The 24,207-nt window shown below is 37.7% G+C and overlaps 1 protein-coding gene across 5 annotated transcripts in view; it reads left to right on the forward strand.

The window, feature by feature from the left end:
• Positions 1-24,207, forward strand: part of LRCH2 (leucine rich repeats and calponin homology domain containing 2) — a 106,636-nt gene that overhangs the window by 19,610 nt on the left and 62,819 nt on the right. For all 5 annotated transcript variants that reach the window (XR_007124863.1, XM_047716686.1, XM_047716687.1 and 2 more), the window contains exons 2-3: positions 15,599-15,743; positions 21,500-21,626. Coding sequence is in view for 4 of the 5 variants with exons in the window: in XM_047716686.1 (XP_047572642.1) it covers positions 15,599-15,743; positions 21,500-21,626 (272 nt within the window). In the remaining variant the exon portion in view is untranslated. The remainder of the gene's footprint in view (positions 1-15,598; positions 15,744-21,499; positions 21,627-24,207) is intronic.

Below are 24,207 nucleotides of genomic sequence, written 5' to 3' on the forward strand. Positions count from 1 at the left end.
GACAGTATCATATACTTCCTTGTCTCTATGTTTTTACCCCTAACTGTTAATGTCCTTCTCTTTCTTTCCTACCTTGTGAATTCCTATTCATCTTTTGTATCTCAGATCAGTTCTTTATTTGTTTCCCTGTCCTCTCATCTTCCACATATAGTGATTACTCTATACCTCTGTTATAGCAGGTGTGATTTTTTAATTGCATTTAATATATTTCCTCTGTTGTAGCATTTACCATAAATTTAATAACTTTTCTGGAAAAAATACACAATAAGCACATACATGGATTTCAGGATTGTTAACATTAAAGTAAAATGTACATTGTAAAATCAAAGAAATATGGTATTTGTTTACCTTTCTCTTTTTACTGGTTTTGGGAGTTACTTGAATGTAGTTACTTTGCTGCCATTCCAGCAGTTAGTAAAGAGTGGTAGGTGTTTAACACATTTGTTCAGTTAAGGCTGCTCCTTACCCTGGGTGCCTTTTCAGGTCTCTGCACAATTTGCCTCTTTCCTTTTCCACTATATTTACCACTGCTCATGTATGTACCCTGTTCTCCAGCCAGACTGGACTTCTCATTGTCTCCCTGATTTTGTCTTCTTTGCTTTATTTTTATTTAAAAAAAGGAAAAAACTATTAGAACAAAGAAGTCTATTATTGCTTCATAAGCAGAGAGATGATTATTAAACTTGAACTGTTGCAGATTAGCTATAGTTTTTTTAAAATTTTATTTATTTATTTTTAAGTAATCTTTATACCCAGTATGGGGCATGAATTCACAACCCTGTGATCAAGAGTCATGTACTTTTGACTGAATCAGCCAGGCAACCCCCCCTTTTTTAGTTTATTTATTTTAGCTATAGTTTTTGTATATTGTTATATTGTACCATTGATACGTTTTTATTTTAGAATAGTCGACTGCTTTTATTTACTTATTTATTATTATTATTTTTTTAGTAGGCTCTGTGCCCACCATGGGGCTTGAACTCATAATCCTGAGAACAAGGAGTTGTATATTCCACCAACTCAGTCAACCAGTGCTCTGCAGAATAGTTGACAGCTTTTAAATATTTAGGTTAACTAATAGAATTGATTTTTGAGTAATGTTTATAACATTAAATAATATGTTTTACATTGAAAATATTACATTATAAAATATTTTTAGGATTAATATGTTGGTTTAGCAAATTCTGTTTTGAAAATTATATTTGTAGAAGAAGTCCAGAAAAATTGGGAGATGAATGCACATTTTTTGATTAGGTTTAGCAGTTTTCTTGGTAACATAGCTCTAAATTGTTTAAAATTGTATTCTAGTTTTCTCTTATTACATTAGTCTGCTGTCTTCCATTTGCCTTAGGCAGAGCTAAGATCTACTACTTCTGAGTTGCAAAGTTTATCATCTTCAGTAGGATCAGAGCTTAAAGGTCCTCATAAACAACTCTTTATGTGTTTACTGCCTCTCTTGTAAAAAGCCTCATCACCTCGTGGCTGAATTTTCTCAACATTTATCTATTTAATGTTGTCATAAAAGTCTTTACATTATAGTCTATTGTATAGTCTTCTTCCAAATTTTTCTACCTGAGTCTTTCTTATGCCACTGTTCCACTGAAGAAAAATATTTTATGACGTGATTTTTTAAGGATTGCCTAATAGTCTATTGTATGAATGTACCATATTTTATTAAACCATTTTTCTTTTGTTAAATGTTTAAGTTACTATTTAATACAGCCAGGTGCAATTGTATTCTTGGCTTTAAATTGCTTCCCCCAGGGTGCCTGGGTGGATTAGTCAGTTAAGCCTCTAGCTCTTGGTTTCAGCTTGGGTCATGATCTCCAGGTTGGGAGATCAAGCTCCACATTGGGCTTTGCACTAGGCTTGGAGCCTGCTTCAGTTTCTGTTTATCCCCTTCCTCCCCATAAGTACTCTCTTTCTTTTTCTCTCTCTCAACACATACATACATAAATAAATTGCTTCCCCCAAGAGGAATTTAAACTCTTTGAGGGCAGATACAGAAATTCCTTATAGTGTTTGGTTCAGTATTGTGCCTCTCTGCAATGGTTGATAGTGAATGCTTATCAAATTTCTGAACTTAAAATTATGGGAAGGAACATGACATGGTATATTCTTTTATACACTGACTTGTTCTATTTGACTATAAACTAATGGAATGGCTCTGCCATGGTACTTTGGTGATCTTGCACATTTCTGCATAGTCTGCATAGGCCAGGCTCAACCACAATCTGGCCCAGATCTTGCGGGAAGACTCTATGATCTTCCCTGGTACACAGCAAAATAGATAGATGACATGAGGTCATTTCTTATCTGCCTTCCTCTCTTGTGGGAGGCTGCTGCAAGATAGTTTATTATTTTCATCTCTCATACTGGGAAGATATGGGACATTTGGCTATAGCTGTGAGTATAAAATTGCAAAGCTGCAATCTAGAGTTGAGTCCTCAAAAACGAGCAACCCACCATGCATATTGTCTGTCATTTGGTCCCTCCCTCCAGTTTGGTTTTCTCCTGTAGGCCTGAAGACACAGGGAACTGATCCCATACTGATCATACTTTCTCTGTTGATAATAAACTGTCTGAATGCATTTGGTCTTTCTGATAGCTGCCAATACACTGCTCTGTAGGGGCTGCTTAACCACTTAGCACAAATTAATGGAGTCTTCTTTGGCCTGGTTTGTGGAATTTGCCATTACTTTGTAATTAGTTTACTATAACTTGCTTTTAATTTCAGCATCCAGTATTTAGTGCTTTGTTGTTAAACAGCTCAAGTAAGGATGATTCTTGCTCTCTAAATACCGTATTTTTTTTATTTAAAGATTTTATTTATTTATTTGACAGATCACAATTAGTCAAAGAGTCAGGCACAGAGAGAGGGAGGGGGGAAGCAGGCTCCCTGCTGAGCAGAGAGCCTGCTGTGGGGCTCATCCCAAGACTGGGATCATGACCTGAGTCGAAGGCAGAGGCTTTAACCCACTGAGCCACCCAGGTGCCCCTAAATAGAGTATTTTTTTAAGGAGCACAGTATACTACCTGTAAAATTCATCATAGTCTAGATTCATCAGAGATAAAGCAGTTAGTTTTATTTAGCGTGGTAGCTTTCTCTCAGGGTTTTTTTGTTTTGTTTTGTTTTTTTAAACTTTCCTTAAGGACTACTTTTTTTTTTTTAATTTTTTTAAAGATTTTATTTATTCATTTGACAGAGAGAGACACAGCAAGAGAGGGAACACAAGCAGGGGAAGTGGGAGAGGGAGAAGCAGGCTTCCCACCGAGCAGGGAACCCAATGTGGGGCTCCATTCCTGGACTCTAGGATCACGACCTGAGCCAAAGGCAGATAGATGCCTAACGACTGAGCCACCCAGGCGCCCCCTGGGCTACTTTTTTTTAAAGTAAGCTGTACCTGCTATGTGGTACCCCCTATATGGAGCTCAAAACAAGACCCCCAAGATCAGGAGTTGCATGCTCTACCAACTGAGCCAGCCAGGCGACCGCCTTCCCCCCACTCCCACCGCTGCTTTTTTAAGGACTACTTTTGTTTCGGAGCCCACAGCCTACTAGAGTTATCCTGGGGGAGTCAGTTTCATGCAGACTGTTCTCATACTACATTAGATTTTCTTTCCTCATGCAGTAGGAAGCTACTAAGGTGTCTTAATTAAGGCAAATCAATAGTATATTGTATAAAAAGAAAGTATACTGTATAAACAGTTCCACTTGATTTTCAGTGGCTGGTTGATCTTGACCTAGGCAGGAGGAGCATGAATGTCATATTAATTATGCAGCAATTCATATGTCTCATAAATGGTGAAGATGGTAATAATGTTTTGCCATTACTTACTTCACTAACCAGACTTCTTATAACAATTCAGATTTTACAGTTTTGGGGTTTTGCTTTAAGAAAATAATTTACATGGAAGCATGATTTTGACATTTGAAGTTTCATACTTTCCTGGTAATTTGCATCTTAAAAATTACGACATATGGTGGAGTGTCAATATAACATGACTCAGCATGGTGATAGATGTTTGGTAGCAGGTTTTGGTAGAAGGACCGAGTTGTGCCCCATGAAAAAGAAAATGATTATATCTAATACCACCTTATGAAGCCTGTAACTGTCTGCACATACCATTTTTATGAGTGGAATGTGTATGGTTAGAATTCAGTTTACCTTGTGAAATATAGTACCTTTAAAATAGCATAATATTGTGTTTTTCTTATGACAGAAGCAATGCTTGCTTATTGTAAAAAACTTGGAAAATAAAAGCATACAGAAGAAAATACAAAATACTCCTCATCCCACCAACCTTGAATAGATACTAACATTTTGGTGTATTTCCTTCATTATCCTACACTCATTACCTTTATGTGTGTTAAAAGTTAAAAGTTTAAAAAAAAAAAAAAGTCTTGACTTCAGGGTCGTGACTCTGTGTTGGGCATGGAACCTACTTAAAAAAAAAAAAGTTCTAGTTATTATCCTGTGAGCATTCTTTTTTTTTTTTTTTTAAAGATTTTATTTATTCATTTGACAGAGAGAGAGATCACAAGTAGGCAGGGAGGCAGGCAGAGAGAGAAGGAAGCAGGCCCCCCGCGGAGCAGAGAGCCTGATGCGGGGCTCGATCCCAGGACCCTGGGATCATGACCCGAGCCGAAGGCAGAGGCTTTAACCCACTGAGCCACCCAGGCGCCCCTCCTGTGAGCATTCTTATATTCATTTTAAGGAATCAGATCTATAATAGTGTTTTTAAGGGCGGCAAGATACTCCATTTTAAGGATATACTATATTTTATCTAGCCTTTACCTATTGTTGGGCATTTAAGTTGATTCTAATTTTCTACTGTCTTAGATAATCCTTAAAAGTACATAATTTCTTATGTTTATTTGGTTTCAAAAATTGCTAGAGATTGATTTCTTGGATCAGTGTGTATGAACATTTTTCAGGAGCTTGATTCATGTCGTCAAATTGCTTTCTAGACGGGTTACCTCATTTTGAAATCCCATCAGTGGTGTGTGGAAGTGTCTTGCCAACAGCGAACAATACCTTTAAAAACCTTTAAATTTGATGAGCGAGTTATGATATCTTATTCTTTGCATTTCTTTTGATTGACGATGAGGTTGAGCATATTTTCGTGTTCATCTTGGTCTGGTAATTTTCATTTTTGAATCTGTTTGTCGTTGATGCAAGGTTTTACCTACGAGCTGTTGGTATCATTTTGCTTTTTGACAGACTGTAGTTTTCTTTTATGTCTCTAAATCTAGAAATCTTTTCATTTGCGAATTATTCCCTCATTGAAGGCCTTGAAAGTCCTTCCCCATTTTAATATTAAGTGGATATTCACAAAATGTTTTTCTGGTTTTTTATGGTTCATTTTTGTTTATCATTTTCTTCCATCTGGAATTTATTTTAGTAAAAGTTATGTGATGAGGCTATACCATTTGTCTTTTGAAAATAAAAGTTTTCCAGGAACCATTTAATAAATAATACTGCATGAATTCATAATGCCAAATTTACAGTGTAATAAGTCATATTACAAGGGTTGTAGTGTCATTTTTAAGCATTACTTTGATGTTCGAATGTCATTGCACAGTTAATTGTCATTATTTCTTGGCGAAACTAAAACACTTAGCAGAATTTCCTACCCATAACTGCATAGAGCAGCCCCCTCCTTTTTTTTTTTTTTAAATAAAGTCCTATCCTTCCACGTGGCTTAATAGTTGTATGACTCACAGTTCTTTTCTCACTGAGCATGCATGTAATCTGCCCTCTGGTTAGCAGCTGTGGTTTCTTTCTCTTTGCAGCATCTGTTTTTGTTTGCACCCTTGCTTCTCAAAGTGCCTGTGCTCAAAAAGAGCTTTTCAGTATTGGTTGCTGTAGGCTGGTGAGGTCTGCTTGTTATTGTTTCTCATAATAGTTGGCTTTAACGCATTTTCCTTCATTTTTTTTTTTTCCAATATCTACTGACCCTTTTTCTCTCTCCACTCTACTTATGGTTAATGTTGTAACTCACTACAGAGTAGCTCAGAAATTCTGTTACCCATAGGTCTTACTCATGCAACAGGGCTTCAGAGTTATAGATGGACTTTCCATTATCTTGTCCTGAATGACACAGCACAACACCCTTCCAGGGAATACTGAATCAAGAAATCACCTGTCTTTGCGAGGGCATCTGTTCAAAGCAGATGCCAGATCCGTAGGGTTGTCATTTCCCATCAGGCTCCAACATCAGAGTCTCTAATACTTCAAAGACACTCTCCATTCTTGCATCGACAGACAGCTGTGGTGCCTCCTGTTTTCTTGTTGCTTTTGTTTCTAGTCCTGACATTTCTTTTAGATGGAAAAATAGATAAGGAAGCATTAATATTTGAGAGCATGTTAATGATATTTTACATACTGTAAATGTTTACACTTGAGTAATATCAATTACTAAAGAGAACAGAAAATTTAATTCTTAAAAATTTTTATATGAGGAGGGGCACCTGGGTGGTTCAGTGGGTTGAAGCCTCTACCTTCGGCTCAGGTCGTGATCCCAGGGTCCTGGGATCGAGCCCCACATCCAGCTCCCTGCTGAGTAGGGAGCCTGCCTCCCTCTCTCTCTCTGCCTGCCTCTGCCTACATGTGTTCTTTGTCAAATAAATAAATAAAATCTTAAAAAAATTTTTTTTTTATATGAGGAAATACGCTTTTGAGTTGGTTGATTTTATCCACTCTCTAAAGACATAATTCTGGTATATATTTTCCTTGTTGTAAGAACGGAATATATAATCAACTTCTCTCATTTTATTTTATGCATTTGTGAAAAAAAAATATATAGTTATGTGCAAGTTGATAATTTCCCCCCTCATTTCTGTTGCTTACTTCTAGGGATTTTAGGTTGTTATAGAATATTTACTCATTTCTAATAGCTCTGAGATAGGGAGGAATAGTAATTGATTCTGGCAGTGTTTTCATAGGTAGTAATCAGTAGAATCAGAATACAGTTCAGATCCAGTTTACTGCTCATCTGTTAAAGAAGTTACCCTTCCTTTTTCATTCCATCAGTCTTTGTGTGAACCTCATGATGTACCCCAAGGATGATGCAGTATTGGTCCCACCACAACAGCTTTGTGAAAATTTAAATTTTACTAGAACTAAGTGGGGGTGATTCTTTTTGCATAGTTTCTTTCACTGAATGTTATTATCTAAGCAGATTGTATTTGGTGCTAGAGTGAAACAGTAATTGGGATTGCTTAGGTTTGGTGTCTGAGTGGGCTTTTTACCTACCTTAACAACTGCTAGGGCTTAATAGAATTTTGTTTGGCTAAATGAGTCCAGTCAGAATGCTGCCCAGGAAATAAGGAGAATGGGGCCTGGAAGGCAAAGATCAGGATTTGCCTGCCTCTATGACAGACAGTAAGTATAGGACTACAGAGAATGTGACCATTAAGGTAACTATTTTACCTTGTATATTCTCTGTAGTGAGGCTGCAACTTCCAATCCCGCTTGATAAGGAATGTACATGGTACTATTGGGAGATAATTTTCCATGGGCTTCATGTTTCTGCATATCTTGCAAATGCGGCACTAATTGCTCTTTGCTCAGGACTGACTTTTGGAAGAATGAGAGTTTCTCTCTGCAAAGCAAAGGACAGTCATGATTACTGTCTGGTAAACTAAAGATAATGTCTCCCTTTGAACAAAGTGTGTGCTGGCTTATTGTCTATTATAAAGATTTGGGTTCCCCTAGCTTAGAGTTTGTCTCCTATTTTGTGTTCTAGTATGTGGGTCAGCATTCATCTATACCCATCTATGTTACCCCTGTGGGATTTGGAAGGCAAGGAGAACTGATAAAAATTTGCTGCTTATGCCACTTGCTATGCTATGAGTAACGAAGTCCTTTGTCTCACATAGGAATCTCATGCCTTCTGCCAGCACCTATACAACCGTCTTAGGCTAACTTGTTGGCTTACAAGTAGGGTAAAGTCTCAGATATTTCAGAGTTTTTGGCAGGTACTCAGGACAGTGGTTTTGCCTGTAAATGTTACTTCTTTTCTGGAGAAACTTGTTTAATGTTCTTTAATCCTTGTTTATTGAATTGGTTAAAAATTCTGAAAAATTAATAAGCGTCTACTCTTTAAGGAGCTAAGAACAGTTCTGAATTGGTAAATTACAAACAGCTGAGAGCTTTAAGTGGTGTTCATTATTTTTTAATTAAAAATTGGACTTGAAGTCAAGTTTGTGTTCTTTCTATTGCAAGAAGCAACCTAAGATACGAATGCGGCAGGGAGACTAAGAATCTCTCTGACCCTGCATTGTGATTCTAGTGGAACAGAATATTTGAAATTTGGGACACGAAATCACAAAAGTATGTTGGAGGAGTGGAAAAGCACACATAGAACATGGGCTTTGAAGTAACATCTCAGTTTGGAACCCTGGTGTTGTCAGTTAATACTAGTTTTTAGCACTGGGCATTCAATCTGTCTTTGATTCATATATATAATGTGGAATAATAGCTACCTCCTAAGAGTGTTAAGAGGATTAGACATAATTATGCAAAGCCTGTAGCATTGTGATCTTGGATATGTGGTGTGTGTTGGGGGGACAGAGAGAGACAGAAATAGAAATAGTCACCCCAGTTCCACTTAAGTTATTGTTGTGAATTTAGAGTTCTCATTTCAAATTATTTCTCCACTTAACTGGCATGTTTCTTTTATTTATTTATTTATTTATTTATTTTTAAAGATTTTATTTATTTGACAGAGAGAGATCACAAGTAGACGGAGAGGCAGGCAGAGAGAGAGGGAAGCAGGCTCCCCGCTGAGCGGAGAGCCCGATGCGGGACTCGATCCCAGGACCCTGAGATCATGACCTGAGCCGAAGGCAGCAGCTTAACCCACTGAGCCACCCAGGCGCCCCGGCATGTTTCTTTAAAAAAAAATTTTTTTTATTACGTAAGCTCTACTCCCAGTGTGGAGTTTGAACTCACAACTCTGAGATGAAGAGTCGTATGCTCTACTGACTGAATCAGCCAAGTTCCTGCCCCTCATGTTTCCTTAAGCAAAAAAAATTTTTTAAAAAAGATTTTATTTACTCATTTGAGAGAGAGAGAGAGAGCGCGAGTGAGCACATAAGCAGCGGGAGAGGCAGAGGCAAGGAGAAGCAGAGTCCCTGCTGAGCTGGGAGCCCAATGTTGGGCTTGATCCCAGGACTCCAGGATCATGACCTGAGTTGAAGGCAGACACCTAACCATCTGAGTGACCCAGATGCCCCAAGCAGAAAATTCTTGACAATATCTCTATTACTGATGAGAATGTGTTCCAGCAACACACTTCCATTAGTAGAAATTTTTCCAGAAGTAGAAATGTGCCAGATTTTCAAACATTTTCTACAGTTTTTTTTTTAATAAGAGGGACTATAGCAATCTATATCATTAAATATCACCTAAAGAAGACTCACGCATTTTTAAGTTACAACAATTTGTGACAAAAACTGTACATTCTTTTGTACATGGAATAAAATAAAACTATAATTAGTATAATTAATATAGTGTAATAGTATAATTTCTGAAAGTCATTTTCTATACCTACCTTGGCTGAAATGCTAGCCTGTGGGCCAAGAATTGCACTGGGTGGCATATGGACCCGTCTGTGGCTGCTGTGGCTGCAGGTTGGGAGGCAGCAAACAGATTTCCATTCCATCTGACTCCTCTCCTTCCTTTCCCTAGCGTCGTTTGACATCTGATGCTCAAGAGTGATACAGAATGTAATTTAGATGAGATTATTTAAAATGATCTCTTAACATCTTTAAAAGCCTCCTAGCAGTTTCACAAGGAGAGTTTTGAAGGAAGGCAGGAACGGCACAGCATTCTGTCTGCTGTTGAGCTGTTGCCAATACTGCTTGATATGATTTATAATTGAACCAGGACAAAAGAAAAATGATTCAATGGTTATAAAGGTGCTTATCGACAAGGATACTAATTAATTGAGATATAAACTTACTACTTAAGAGAAAAAATACACAGCTATTTAATTTTAAAAACTTTGCAGACATTCTCTTATTGATTCTGATAAATTGATTTTATGAGAAGTGTGTTAGTTTCCTAGGAAACTAGTAGGAGAAGGAGTTTCCTAGTTTCCTAGGAAACTAGTAGGAGTAGCAGTAGGAAATTACCACAAACTTGGTGGTTTAAAATAACAGAAGTTTAGGGATGCCTGGGTGGCTCAGTTGGTTAAGCATCTACCTTTGGCTCAGATCATGATCCCAGGGCCCTGGAATCAAGTCCTGAATTGGGCTCCTTGCTCAGCGGGGAGCCTGCTTCTCCCTCTGCCTGCTGCTTCCCCTTCTTATGCTCTCTCCCCCTCTCTCTGACAAATAAATAAATAAAAATCTTTAAAAAATTAAAATAAAACAACAGAGGTTTACTTATTATTCTTTTTATAGTTCTGGAGATCAGAATATGAAATGAGTCTTACAGGGTTAAAATCAAGTTTTGGCAGTGCTGTTTGCCCTCCAGAGGCTCCACGGGAGAATTCTTTCCTTGCCTCTTGCAGCATTTGGCAACTGCTGGCATTCTTGGCTGCATCACATTCCAGTGTCTCCTCCAACTTCACCATGGCTTTCTCCTCAGTGTGTCTGTCTAGTCTCCCTCTGCCCTCCTCTTGTCAGGATTTGTGTGATAGCAGTTAGGACCCACTTGGGTCATTCAGGATAATCTCAACGTAAGATTTTGAATTATATCTGCACAATTTTACCGTATAAGCCAGTATTCACAGGAATAGGGACCTGATATCTTTGAGGGCCACCATTCAACTCACTTCAGGAAAATAAGAAACAAATTTTCGTTATCTCTTTTTGTGTGTGTGGGAAAGGTGAAACGTCTTTATAATGGTCTTTTCCTGGGCGCCTGGGTGGCTCAGTGGGTTAAGCAGCTGCCTTCGGCTCAGGTCATGATCTCAGAGTCCTGGGATCGAGCCCCGCATCGGGCTCTCTGCTCAGCAGGGAGCCTGCTTCCTCCTCTCTCTCTGCCTGCCTCTGACTGCTTGTGATCTCTCTGTCAAATAAATAAATAAAATCTTTAAAAAAAAAAAAAAGGTCTTTTCCCAAGTCCTGCTTGTCTCCAAAGAAGGCAGGCATTAAGGCCGTTGTGAAATGAGTGTTTCCATAAAGAATGAATTAAGTTTGTTTTTTCATCTTTAGATGGCACCATATTATATACAATACCAATTTTGCATGTTTTCTTGAGTATAATATGTTACTAGTCCTATAATTCAGTTGCCCTAGTGTACCTGTCAATTAAATGATTTTTTATGTAAAAATTCCTTTTTGGTTTAATTGTACATCACAAGATAAAAAAATTTAAAAGTTTAAATTTTATCTGTTATATCTATATAGAAGTTAATTTTCACTTTTTTGAAGGAAAATATGAGATGCTGCTAGTGTGAGATATTTAAAGAAATTAAGATACAGAATGTTTTGTATTATTCCCTATCTTTCTTTCCGTGTTTGTATTTTTCTTTTGGCACTGTTACTCTGTTTACCTAGTTCTTAGAAAGGATGTTTATACAGATTTAAAATCTGAAAAATCCTAGAACAAGATTTCCTTAATTAAGGGCTTTATAATAGCTTGAGTTTTAATTTTGAGTTTATTATGCTTTATTTGATTTCACCCAGTTAAGTTAGAATAATAATTAATTGTAATTTTAAGTGGTGTTTACTAAGTAAATATATTAGCTCATTCAGAGACTAGTTTATATTGCAAATTTAATTAGATTCCCTAAGGGAATTCATAATATTACTTGGTAATTTAACTAAATAATCTTTTTTTTAGAGGGGAAAGAACATAAAGCCTCACACAATATGTAAATTATTAAAATAATGTTCATGGTATTTAAATTATTTTATTAAAATCATTGTTATTAATACTGATATTTTGTCTTTTTTATATTGTCAAATTGTACACTCATTTTATTTCTGTTTGGGGCTACAGTTATGCATCACACCAACAATTAGTTTGTCTGCTGATAAAACAAATCAAGAATAGGATTATGATTGGGGTGTCTGAGTGGCTCAGTTGGTTGAGTGTCTGCCTTCTGCTCAGGTCATGATCCAGGAATCCTGGGATAGATCCCGCATCGGACTCCCTGCTTGGCAGGGAGTCTGCTTCTCCCTCTGCCTACCGCTCTCCTCTCCGTGCTTGTGCTCTCTCTCTCTCTCATTTGATCTCAAATAAATAAATAAAATCTTAAAAAAAAAAAGAATAGGATTATGACTGCTTTTATCTTATAGCTGAACAAATAGTACTTTTGATTTTTTTCCCGTCAGTGCTTTAAACACTCTTTATATGGTTATTGTGCTTTCTTTTGACCATTATATTCAGTCTTCTCTGCTTGCTTTTTTCCCCTCGACTCAGCTTGTAGATACCGGCTGTCCCGATGGCTCATTCTTGAACTCTTTCCAACTCAGTACTATGATGTTAGGTGATGTCTTCCATTTCTGTGATTTTATTGTACTAACCATATTCCCAGAACTTTAAATTTTATATATTCATCCCAGACGTCATGTCAGAGATCTATAATCATCTAACACCTCGATTGACTCTTTTTCAGATATCTCACATTATACAAATAGATGATTGAATCTTTGATTCTAACTTCTGCTTCAGAAAACAAAATGAAACTCTCACCAGCACAGCAACAAAAACAAAAATCTTGTTCAACCCCCATCTCTTTTATTAAATAACCTCTTATTTATCCCACATAGACAGTCACTTGCCCAATGTCTAAGTACTACAACAAAAAAATAAATTTCAAAATCTATCTAATTTTCTTAGACTCATTCTTGTGATCTTAATTTTAACCATAATCTATCTCTGGGACCACTTTATTATTTATGGGTCTATAATGCTAGCTATTATACAGAATAATGAACTGGGCATAATTTTGATTTTAGGATTTCAGATTAATTGTAAACAGTAATTTTTTAACTCCTAGGATTCTGAAGTTACAAGAGTAAGAGGTAAAACCCTACATATAAAAGAAACATCCTAAACTTAAAAAAATGATGATTTAATTTTTCCTCCTCAGTAGAACTGCCTGATGCTTGGGTGTCCAGAGGAGTTAAGCCAGGATATTGAGAAACTTCTGTTTCAAGTTCAGATTTTGGTTTCTAGTAATTCTGTCTGTCCTTTTATTTAGTCATTTAGAATCTTATGGTGGTAGGAAGACGAATCCAAATTAATTCTCAAATAATCATAACTAATGTTTTTTTGCCTATTATAAAATTTTATATTAGGTGAGTTTGTGTTTGCACTCACATAAACATATATTAATACATTTATATTGCTAAGTAAATAGGCTCATCCCTTAGGGTAAGGAAGTTAGAAATTGGTAGGAGGCTTTTCTTATGAGGGCAGAACACAAGTTGAATGATGTATGGTGGGTTAATGTACACCATAGATGTTCTTCCTGACAGAGGTAAATAATATTCTTATTTTTTAACCAAATAGTATAATGAATTAATGTAAGCAAAATATATATCTATGATGAGGTAGCAGTGGTTCTCAACAGGTTGTAGGGGCATTTGAACCCCAGGGGACATTTTTCGGCTGTCATGATTAGAGGGTTTTAATGGCATCTGGTGGGTAAGTGCTGGGGATGCTGCTAAATATCCTACAATACCCAGGATAGTGCTACACAACAAATTGTCATGGAGCCTAAAATGGCAATAGTGCTTCAGTTAAGAAACTCTTTTAGGATATTTTTTTCAACCTGCCACATACTTGTTGTCTTAAGTATTTTTCACAATTTCATTTAACTAACCTTTAAAATAGGTGTAAATAGTTATAATAATTCCAGGATTTTATTTTTGAGAAAACTGAAATGATTGGAAGTATATTTGTGTGTACTTGGAATAGTAAGGAATCGAGAATGAATACCAGGTTTCTGGCTTGCACAATTGAACAGGAGGATGTTGGTGACATTATCTGAGATAAGAGAAACAGATGTGTGGAAGAAGATTTTCAGTTCAGATTTTGCAGAATTTGTACAGACTTTGTACAATTTGAGGTGTGGAAGAAGATTTTCAGTTCAGATTTTGCAGAATTTGTACAGACTTTGTACAATTTGAGGTGTCTGAGAGATATCAAGAGAAATTGTGAAGATCAGAACATGGGCGTTCAGACATAGCTTTAATTTGAAATCTGTTGATATATAAATATAATTTGACCCTGGGATTGGATGAAATCACCCAGTAAAGTGTACATCTTAAGAAGGAAAGGGTACCTTGTCACAGCTCTTAGGAGCATCGACATTCACAATACAGGGGAAAATCCAGCAAGAGACTTAAGAAGTAGCCAGAGAGATAATAAGTGATGCAGGAAGTGTAGTCTCCCAAGGCAAGAGAAAGGAAATTCTTCCAGTTAGATGAGTCGTTATTTATACAGAGGCTGTTGTGACCTAGGTGGGCAGGAAGTGATTAGAAACCCAGTTACAGTGGGTTGAGAAATCCATGGTAAGTAAGAAATTTAGTTGTGTTGTAGGTTTATGTAAGTTTGGCTGTGAAGGAGGAAGAGGTAGAGGCGGACGTGGGATCTGGGGAGGACTTTTTGTGTTTTTGAAAAGATCAGAGAGAATTCCTCATTGGTATTTTTTTTTAATTAAAACTTTTTTTTTTAAAGATTTTTATTTATTTATTTGACAGACAGATCACAAGTAGGCAGAGAGGCAGGCAGAGAGAAAGAGGAGGAAGCAGGCTCCCCACTGAGCAGAGAGCCCGATGCGGGGCTCGATCCCAGGACCCTGGGATCATGACCTGAGCCGAAGGCAGAGGCTTTAACCCACTGAGCCACCCAGGTGCCCCTCCTCATTGGTATTTTAAAAGATAAATTCTAAAGATATCAAAGCATATGAAGTACAATTTGTTAATAAACAAGCTTTTAATGAGGATATATATATTTAAGATTTTGTTTATTTACTTGAGAGTGTGAGCGAGAGGGAGCACAAGCTGGGGAAGGGACAGAGGGAGGAGGAGGAGCAGACTCCCCACTGAACAGGGAGCCTGATATGGGACTCTATCCCAGGATCCTAGGATTATGACCTAAGCGGAAGGCAGATGCTTAACTGACTAAACCATGCAGGTGCCCTAAATGAGTATATTTCTATATGACTTTTTTGCCTTCATGGTCATGGTGGATGATATTTTATAGAATGTATTTGCAAAAGATTTTATTAGAGAAATAGAGAAAGAGAGAGAGCAGGGGAGGAGCAGAAAGAGAAGGATAAGCTGACTCTGGCTTGATCTCAGGACCCTAAGATCACGACCTGAGCTGAAATCAAGAGTTGGACGCTTAACTGACTGGGCCACCCAGGTGCCCCAATATTTTATAATACTTTATGTACGTATGTATGTACGTATGTAAACTCTATGACCAATGTGGGGCTTGAACTCAACAATACTGAGATCAAGAATCACATGCTCTACCAACTGAGCCTGCCAGGTGCCTCATATTTTATTATACTTTAAATAGTTGCTTAGATGCTAAGTGATTCAGCAAATATGAAAATAGTTCTGTTAATTATAATAGATACTGTATATTTTTGGCACTCAAATATTACTTTTCTTTTTCAGATCTTTCAAGAAATCGCTTTACAGAAATTCCTTCCGATGTCTGGTTATTTGCACCTCTTGAGACGTTAAATTTATATCATAATTGCATCAAAACTATTCCTGAAGCCATTAAAAACCTGCAGATGTTAACATACCTTAACATTAGGTAAGGAAACATTTTTTGGGGTAGATTTTGTTTTTTATTACAGTTCTAATCCTTTTTAGTAACAAAGAAATGTGTTTGGTTTGGCTGTGTAACCTATATTTATCTCAACAGTACCTTATTTGTATTTGTTATACCTTCACATTACTTTATAGGTGTTTGGTCTTGTTCTTGAGAGCAGCGCTTCTCATCCCAGCCTTTAATCGGCCCAGTAGTCACGTGGGGATTAAAACATCTGATTGCATAGCTCTGCAGTGGGGCCTGCATTTCTAACAAGACCCTGGTAATGCCAGGCTTTATTTAGATCAGAAATATTTTACTGAAATCATAGCACCACGATGCAGATTTATTTATATGCATTTTCAGTTAAAGTGAAACATTATAAAGAAACAGTTCTTTTTTTTTTTTTTTAATATTTTATTTATTTATTTGACAGAGAGAGATCACAAGTAGTCAGAGAGGCAGACAGAGAGAGAGAGAGGAGAAAGCAGGCTCCCCGCCAAGCAGAGAGCCTGATGCGGGACTCGATCCCAGGACCCTGAGATCATGACCCGAGCTGAAGGCAGAGGCTTATTAACCCACTGAGCCACCCAGGCGCCCCGAAACAGTTCTTTTTTTTTTTTTTTTTTTTTTTTTTTTTAAAGATTTTATTTATTTACTTGACAGAGAGATCACAAGCAGGCAGAGAGGCAGGCAGAGAGGAGGAAGCAGGCTCCCTGCTGAGCAGAGAGCCCGATGCGGGGCTCGATCCCAGGACTCTGAGATCATGACCTGAGCCGAAGGCAGCGGCTTAACCCACTGAGCCACCCAGGCGCCCCCCGAAACAGTTCTTGAGCTATAGTGTTCACTCTTGTGAGTTCTCCTTGCTACTTTAAGGATGGATAGGTTGGGTTGGGAGTGTTGGAATTTTAGGAAGTAGATGAAGGTGTTAATACTTAATAGATGCTTACTATGTGCCAGACAATGTTACAAATACCTTACCCATATTGCCTCATCTCCTCTTCACAACAGCATTTTGAAAGAGGTACTATTTATTTATTTATTTATTTATTTATTTTTTAAGATTTTACTTATTTGAGGGGAGCCTGGGTGGCTCAGTTGTTAAGCTTCTGCCTTCGGCTCAGGTCATGATCCCAGGGTCTTGTGATGGAGCGCCTCGCCCAGTGGGGAACCTGCTGCTTCTCCCTTTCCCTCTGCCTGCCCTCTGCCTGCTGCTACTCCTGCTTATGCACTCTGCACTCTCTCTCTCTTTCTCTTTGTCAAATAAATAAAGTCTTTTCTTTTTTTTAAAGGACCACTTTCTTGTTTTTTTGTTTTGTTTTGTTTTTCTTTAATTGTAAGTGTTAATTTCTTCCCTCTCCTTAACAAAGTTACAATGTCTGAATTCCCATACAGGAAGGTGGTAAATATAATTAATGTATACAAATAATAATGGTCCTTTCTCACTGGGATACATTAATCCTTCTGTTTGTCTCCCCCAGTGGTGTCACCTGGCAGTACATACTCTTTTTTAACTGAATCTTTATACCTTAAAATGTGTGAATTCCTTTCATAGATATTAGTCATTTGGGTTGCTCTTTTCTTTAATTCTCTAATCTGCTTGGCCTGGCTTGGGAGAGGTTTTGAGGCAAGTGAGGTACTTTTAATTTTTGTCTTTATTTTTGTTTCACTTTGTTCTCTTCTGGAAAAAAGTGATTTGTCAAAAATTGAATTATATTTCTATACTAATAGAAATGTATGGTTATCTTAAAATAGTTCTACTAAAACTTTCTCTGATTCCTGTTTTGATCTTTATTTATGTATTTTAAAAAAGATTTTACATATTTATTTTTATGAGAGAGAGAGAGTGCGTACGCGAGAGCAGGGGGGTGGGGTAGAGGGAGAAGCAGACTTTCCCCTGAGCCGGGAGCCCAATGCTAGATTTGAATGCAGGACCCTGGGATCATGACTTGAGCAGAAGGGAGATGCTTAACCTACTGAGCCACCAGGCGCCCCATTTTGATCTTTAAAAGTTGTCTCCTGATATTTGTTTATAGTCACAAACGTTTTTGAACAAACTTTATTGAAATAACATTAGTCTTCATTTCGACTTCCTTTGTCTCTAAAACATGGCAAAAAAGTGAAAATTGATGACTTATTAGCTGTATATAAAGAAATTCAATTCTGGAGAAAGCTGACTGCTAACTCAATGAACCTGCTTCTTAAAGTAAGAAAATAGGCCAATTTTTAAAAAAGTAAACTCTAGGCCCAACCTGGTGCTTGAACTCATGACCCCGCAGATGAAAGGTCACACGTTCTACCGACTAAGCCAGCCATGTGCCCCTCAAAATAGGCCAATTTTAATCTTTTTTTGGTCTGAAGGAGGTTAGAATGAATTTGTGTCATTACTTTTCCCACTTTATTTTTTATTTTGTTTTTTATTGGTGAAAATATCTTGAGAAACTTCTAAGATGGTTTTTCAGCTCTATCTGTATAATACTCCCTTGTGTGCTCTACATTGGCTACTTTCCCAAGGATCCTGTTTGATCCTGAAAGTGTCAAGAGTTGTAACAAGCACCTGGCATTCTAGCAGCCTGGCCATGATTGTGGTTTAGGGCCATTGTCTTTTTTTTTTTTTTTTTTTTTTTTAAAAGCCTGTGCCTTGTGATTAAAGCCAGTCTAGTGTTTCTGAATGTCCTCAGGTCTTGATGTTCTTCCTTGGGGTAACACTAGGGGGTTTTTTTGCTGTGTATATTACACAAAATGCTGGGTACAGGTCTATAAATGCCACTTTGAGGGGCACCTGGGCAGCTCAGTTGGTTAACCGTCTGCCTTCTGCTCAGGACATGATCCCAGGGTCCTGGGATCGAGCCCCACATCAGGCTCCGTGCTCAGCAAGAAGCCTGATTCTCGCTCTCCCTTTGCCTGTCGCTCCCCTTGCTTGTGCTCTCTCTGTCAAATAAATAAATAAAATCTTTCTTTCTTTTTTTTTTTAAAGATTTTATTTATTTATTTGACAGAGATCACAAGTAGGCAGAGAGGCAGGCAGAGAGATAGGGGGAAGCAGGCTCCCCACTGAGCAGAGAGCCCAATGCAGGGCTTGATCCCAGGACCCTGAGATCATGACCTGAGCCAAAGGCAGAGGCTTAACCCACTGAGCCACCCAGGCACCCCAAATAAAATCCTAAAAAAAAAATACCACTTTGAAAAGCAGGAAAAATAACTTATTTTTATGAATACTTAATAGTATGTAAATGTAATGGTATACTTTATATTTTTTGGTGGGGCGATTATCTTAGTCTGTTTGGGCTGCTATGACAGAATACCATGTATTGGGTGCCTTGCTCCCGAAGCAATCTACACATTTAATGCAATCCCTATCAAAATACTCCCAGCATTTTTCACAGAGCTAGACCAAACAATCCTAAAATTTGCTCAGGACTACAAAAAATTATTTTTTTTTTTTTTTAAAGAGTTTATTTATTTATTTGACAGAGATCACAAGCAGGCAGAGAGACAGGCAGAGAGAGAGGAGGAAGCAGGCTCCCTGCAGAGCAGAGAGCCTGATGTGGGGCTCAGTTCCAGAACCCTGGGATCATGACCTGAGCCGAAGGCAGAGGCTTTAACCCACTGAGCCACCCAGACGCCCCAGGACTACAAAAAATTCTAAATAGCCAAAGCAATCCTGAAAAAGAAAAGCAAAGCTAGAGGCATCATGATTCTAGACTTTAAGCTCTATTACAAAGCTTCAGTCATCAAGACAGCATGGTATTGGCAGAAACACACATAGATCAATGGAACAAATAGAAAACCCAGAAATGGACCCACAGTTGTATGTTGAACTAATCTTCAACAAAGTGGGAAAGAACATCCAATGGAAAACAGTCTCTTCAACAAATAGTGTTGGGAAAACTGGACAGCAACATGCAGAATGAAACTGGGCCACTTTCTTATACCATACTCAAAAATAAATTCAAAATGGATGAAAGACATAAGATAGGAAACTACCAAAATCCTAGAGGAGAACACAGGCAGAAACCTCTTTGACCTTAGCCATTGCAACTTCTTACCATGTATTGGGTGCCTTATAAACAACAGAAGCTTGTTTTTCACGTTTCTGGAAGCTGAGACATCCAAGATCAAGTCACCAGCAGATTCAGTGTCTCATTGAGGACCTGCTTCCTGGTTCACAGGCAGCCATCTCCTAGCTGTCCTCACTTGGTAGAGGGAGCAAGGGAGCTCTCTGAGGTATTTTTACACTTGATCTTAGCCAAAGGGCCAAGAAGCGATCTCTGAGGTATTTTTTACAAGGGCACTAAACCTGTTCATGAAGGCTCCACCATTATGACCTAATCACCCCCCAAAGGCCCCACTTACAAATATCATCACATTGGGATTAGGTTTCAACATTATAAATTTGTGGGGGACACAAACATTGAGTCTACAGCAGGGGTCATATGGTCACTCTGTATTGGTGTATAAATTTGACCCACAGTAGGTTGAGGGTAAGGACCTCAGAGCCATATTGCCTAGATTAGAATCCTGGCTCTCTTATTTACAAGCTGTGTGACTTTGACAGTTTGCTTAATCTCTCTCTTTTTTTTTTTTTTCCATTTTATTTTTTAAATTTATTTTATTTTATTTTTATTTACTAACATATAATGTATTATTAGGCCCAGGGATACAGGTCTGTGAATCGCCAGGTTTACACACGTCACAGCACTCACCATAGCACATACCCTCCCCACTGTCCATAACCCAGCCACCCTCTCCTTACCCCCCTGCCCCCGGCAACCCTCAGTGCTTAATCTCTTTTTGACTGATTCTTCCTCTGTAAAATGGGCATCGTGATATGCTCTGTTTTCCTAAAGTTGGTTGTTGTGACATTAGTGGAGTTAATTCATGTGAGGTGCTCTGAACATGGCTTGACACATAGTAAACAATACGTTAGTTGTTTTTATATTTAAGTGTTTCCATAGAGATAGGAATGTTTTATCAACTTGGAACTGAGGTAAAGGTGTTAGTGGGCTGTTTTACTATAAACCCATAAGAGAAGAGAGTGGGGGCACCTGGGAGGTTCAGTGGTTGGCGTGTGCCTTCGGCTCTGGTCATGATCCCAGGGTCCTGGGATCTAGGCCCACATCAGGCTCCCTGCTCGGCGGGAAGTCTGTTTCTCCCTCTCCCACTCCCCCTGCTTGTGTTCCCTCTCTGTGTCTCTCTCTCTGTCAAATAAATAAATACATAATCTTTAAAAAATAAAAGAAAAAGGAAAGGGAGTGGATTAGGGTTTCACATGTCTTTGAAGATGTAGTTCTATTAAATTCTTTCATAGATTTGAACTTAGTGCATGCAAACTTATCCTTTGTTAGAGGCATGGAGGTATTGAATGCAGTGAAATGATACCAGAGAACAACGTTCTGACATTTTCTAACTCAGAAGAATGATTTTGCATTTTGAGAACTGATGGTATGTAAGACAATATCATAGGTAACAACACAAGCTTTGCAAACTTTTGTGACTGGGCAAGTCCCTTAGCTAGTTTTACCCTTTGTTTTCTTATGTGTATAATAGAGATAATAGTACTGCCTGTCTTATGGGGTTACTGAGTATTAAATGAGATAGTGCATTTAAGGATTTTAGTGTGATATAGAGTAAGCGCTCATTAAATGATAGTCATTATCTGGTGAAAGCTTTTTCTCTTTTGAGGTGATTTGTTCACCTCAACATAATGTGAGAGATTTCAGACATATCCCATAATGAGACTTTCTTATTCTTTTCAGTCGAAATCTTTTATCAACATTGCCAAAATACCTATTTGATCTTCCCCTTAAAGTTTTGGTCATCAGTAATAATAAACTGGTATCCATTCCAGAAGAAATTGGCAAGTTAAAAGACTTAATGGAATTGGTGAGTAAAATAATTGCATTGATTGTATATCTATAACACATGCCTTTATATTTTGGAAGATTGCTCTTTATGGAATTTCAGTGTAATTTTTTTTTTTAAAGAATAACTTTGTATACACTTATGTTCACCTTAGTAAAATTTTGAGATGCCATTGCTTATGTCTGATTTTAGCTCACAGCCACAATAAAAGCCTGGTTATTTTTAGTCCCAGTGAGTCGAAAGGTTTGCTTGTAAGTGTTAAGAAATGCTTTTCAAACCAATAAGCATTTGTCTATTCACTTTGGGGATAATAAAGGTCTTAGACCAGGAAAAGATATCTTTTTTTAAAGGTTTTACAGGGCTACTATGAAATCCTTAGAGAAGGGGTAAAGGAAGAAAGTACAATGCCTGCAAACAATAGAATGAACAAAATAACTCTTCCTCTTCTATATTCTCATGTGATTTTATAACACTTTGGGAACCAAGATAAATGAAGAGAGGCCATTATATACAATTAATTGTAGAAATATAGGAATAATTTGGGGCGCCTGGGTGGCTCAGTGGGTTAGGCCGCTGCCTTCAGCTCAGGTCATGATCCCAGGTCCTGGGTTCGAGCCCCGCGTCGGGCTTTCTGCTCACCAGGGAGCCTGCTTCCTCCTCTCTCTCTGCCTGCCTCTCTGCTTACTTGTGATTTCTCTCTGTCAAATAAATAAATAAAATCTTTAAAAAAAAAAAAAAGAAAAAAAAGAAATATAGGAATAATTTAATTACCTTGAACAGAACATTTAAGGTATTAAAGGATATTGAACTTTGAGAGAAACATATCCTAAAAGCATTGAACTTTTCTCATCTTTCTGTTACTTCTGTAGGGGGATGAGGGCAGGTCACCCCAAGATGGGCTACTTTGGCATGATTATTTTGAGTTGAAAGCAATTAAACCAACAGATTTAGGAAAAGCTCTTTACCCACCCTCAGTGGCGCACAACTGCCTAAATTTACATTGTAAATGAGAGCCTGTACTAGGAAAGGCCCTGTTAACGGAGATTCCTCTTTACCTATTTAAATTTACCTAAATTATTTGAATAACTGAGCACTGGCTTATTTTCCAAACATCACCTCTTTCCTTCCTGCTAATAATGATCTTCCTTCCCTTTGTTTTCCCAGATTCCTACCCATCTCCTTAGCTCAGGATGTCACATAAGCCCCTTGTTGCCTGTCTTTGGAATTTCATGTTTGTATGGATTCTCCGTACTCCGTACTTTGTATGGATTCTCTGTTTAAAAATTTCTGGTTCCTGCTCACATATCTCTTGAGTAAAAGCCTAAGTTATACCCCTCCCACCCGCTTAGCTTAGTCCACCTCCCCGCCCGACTTCCTTCTGGTTACACTGGATTTCTTGCTGTTCTTTAGTACATATCTGGCATATTTTGCCTAAGAGTCCTTTAATATTTATTGTTCTTTATATTCCTTTCTTATATATTGGCATGGCTCATACTCTTAGCTCTGACAATACTGCTCAAATAACAGCTTCTTCATGAGACAATCTGAATTGCTAATATCCCTTCCCATTACTGTTTGCTCTGCCATTTTCCTTTACCCTTTTTTTTTCCCACAGCCTTTATCAACTGTCATATTATATAATCTACTCTCCTTGCTAGAATGTAATACGCTCCATAAAGAGCTATGAGGGCAGGAATTTTTGTTGGCTTTACTTCAAATTGTGCCCCTAGCATCTACAACTGGGCCTAGCAAATAGTTGGTATTGGATAAATGTTTGTCATTGAATGAAGATGCCTTAGATATAGTTCGAAAGAAGTATGTAGGATACATTTTTTCTAATCATCTTAGCTCTATTGGGTTTTTCCTTACACGGCTTTAATATTCTTCTGAATTTACCCTCCTGCCTTTTTTATTTTTGATAGAACTGAGTATATGTGCCACTCTTTTCCCTCCAAGCTAATACCATTTCCAGTGAAAGTTGGAAATTGGGGGCAGTTGCAGTAGCATGTGAATTTCATTTGCAGCGTGTCTGGAGTGACTGCTGTGGGAGATCTTTTTGCAGATTTTTCTTAAAGAGGAGGAAGAGAGCACAGTTAAGCTGTCTTTTAATATGGAAAAGTGATGTCCTTTATCTTTAAATCAGGATTTGCCTTTTAATTTAACATTGAGACACTTCCGATTCAGATCTCCTAGAAAGTCTTTGGGTTATGATGTGGGCCAAAGAATTTTGAGCTTGTAACCCCTCATATTTTGAATCCTTTTGAGAAAGAGGTTTAAATTGATTCTGACCATAGTTTTTGGTTCTCCAGCTCATGTCTGTAAATCCTTGACTCTCTCAGCTTTTGCCTAACAGAGTAACTCAAAACTACTACAATTGACAGATTATCACAGTGATTGGTAGTCGTTTTTGATTTTACCTCTGAATGAAGAGCACTTGGATGATCCTTATAGTTCTAGTTTTGATTGGCAAGAGTGGTCTTTAGTTGAGATTTTCAAAAGGCTGAATTATGTAGTACTAAGTTCTAATTTCACAGTATTGCACAGAAAAATTTGATAACTGTGCTAAATTGACTTCATGATGTAATATAAATAGAAATCTGCC

This window comes from Lutra lutra, chromosome X (genome assembly GCF_902655055.1).
Source record: "Lutra lutra chromosome X, mLutLut1.2, whole genome shotgun sequence".
NCBI lineage: Eukaryota > Metazoa > Chordata > Mammalia > Carnivora > Mustelidae > Lutra > Lutra lutra.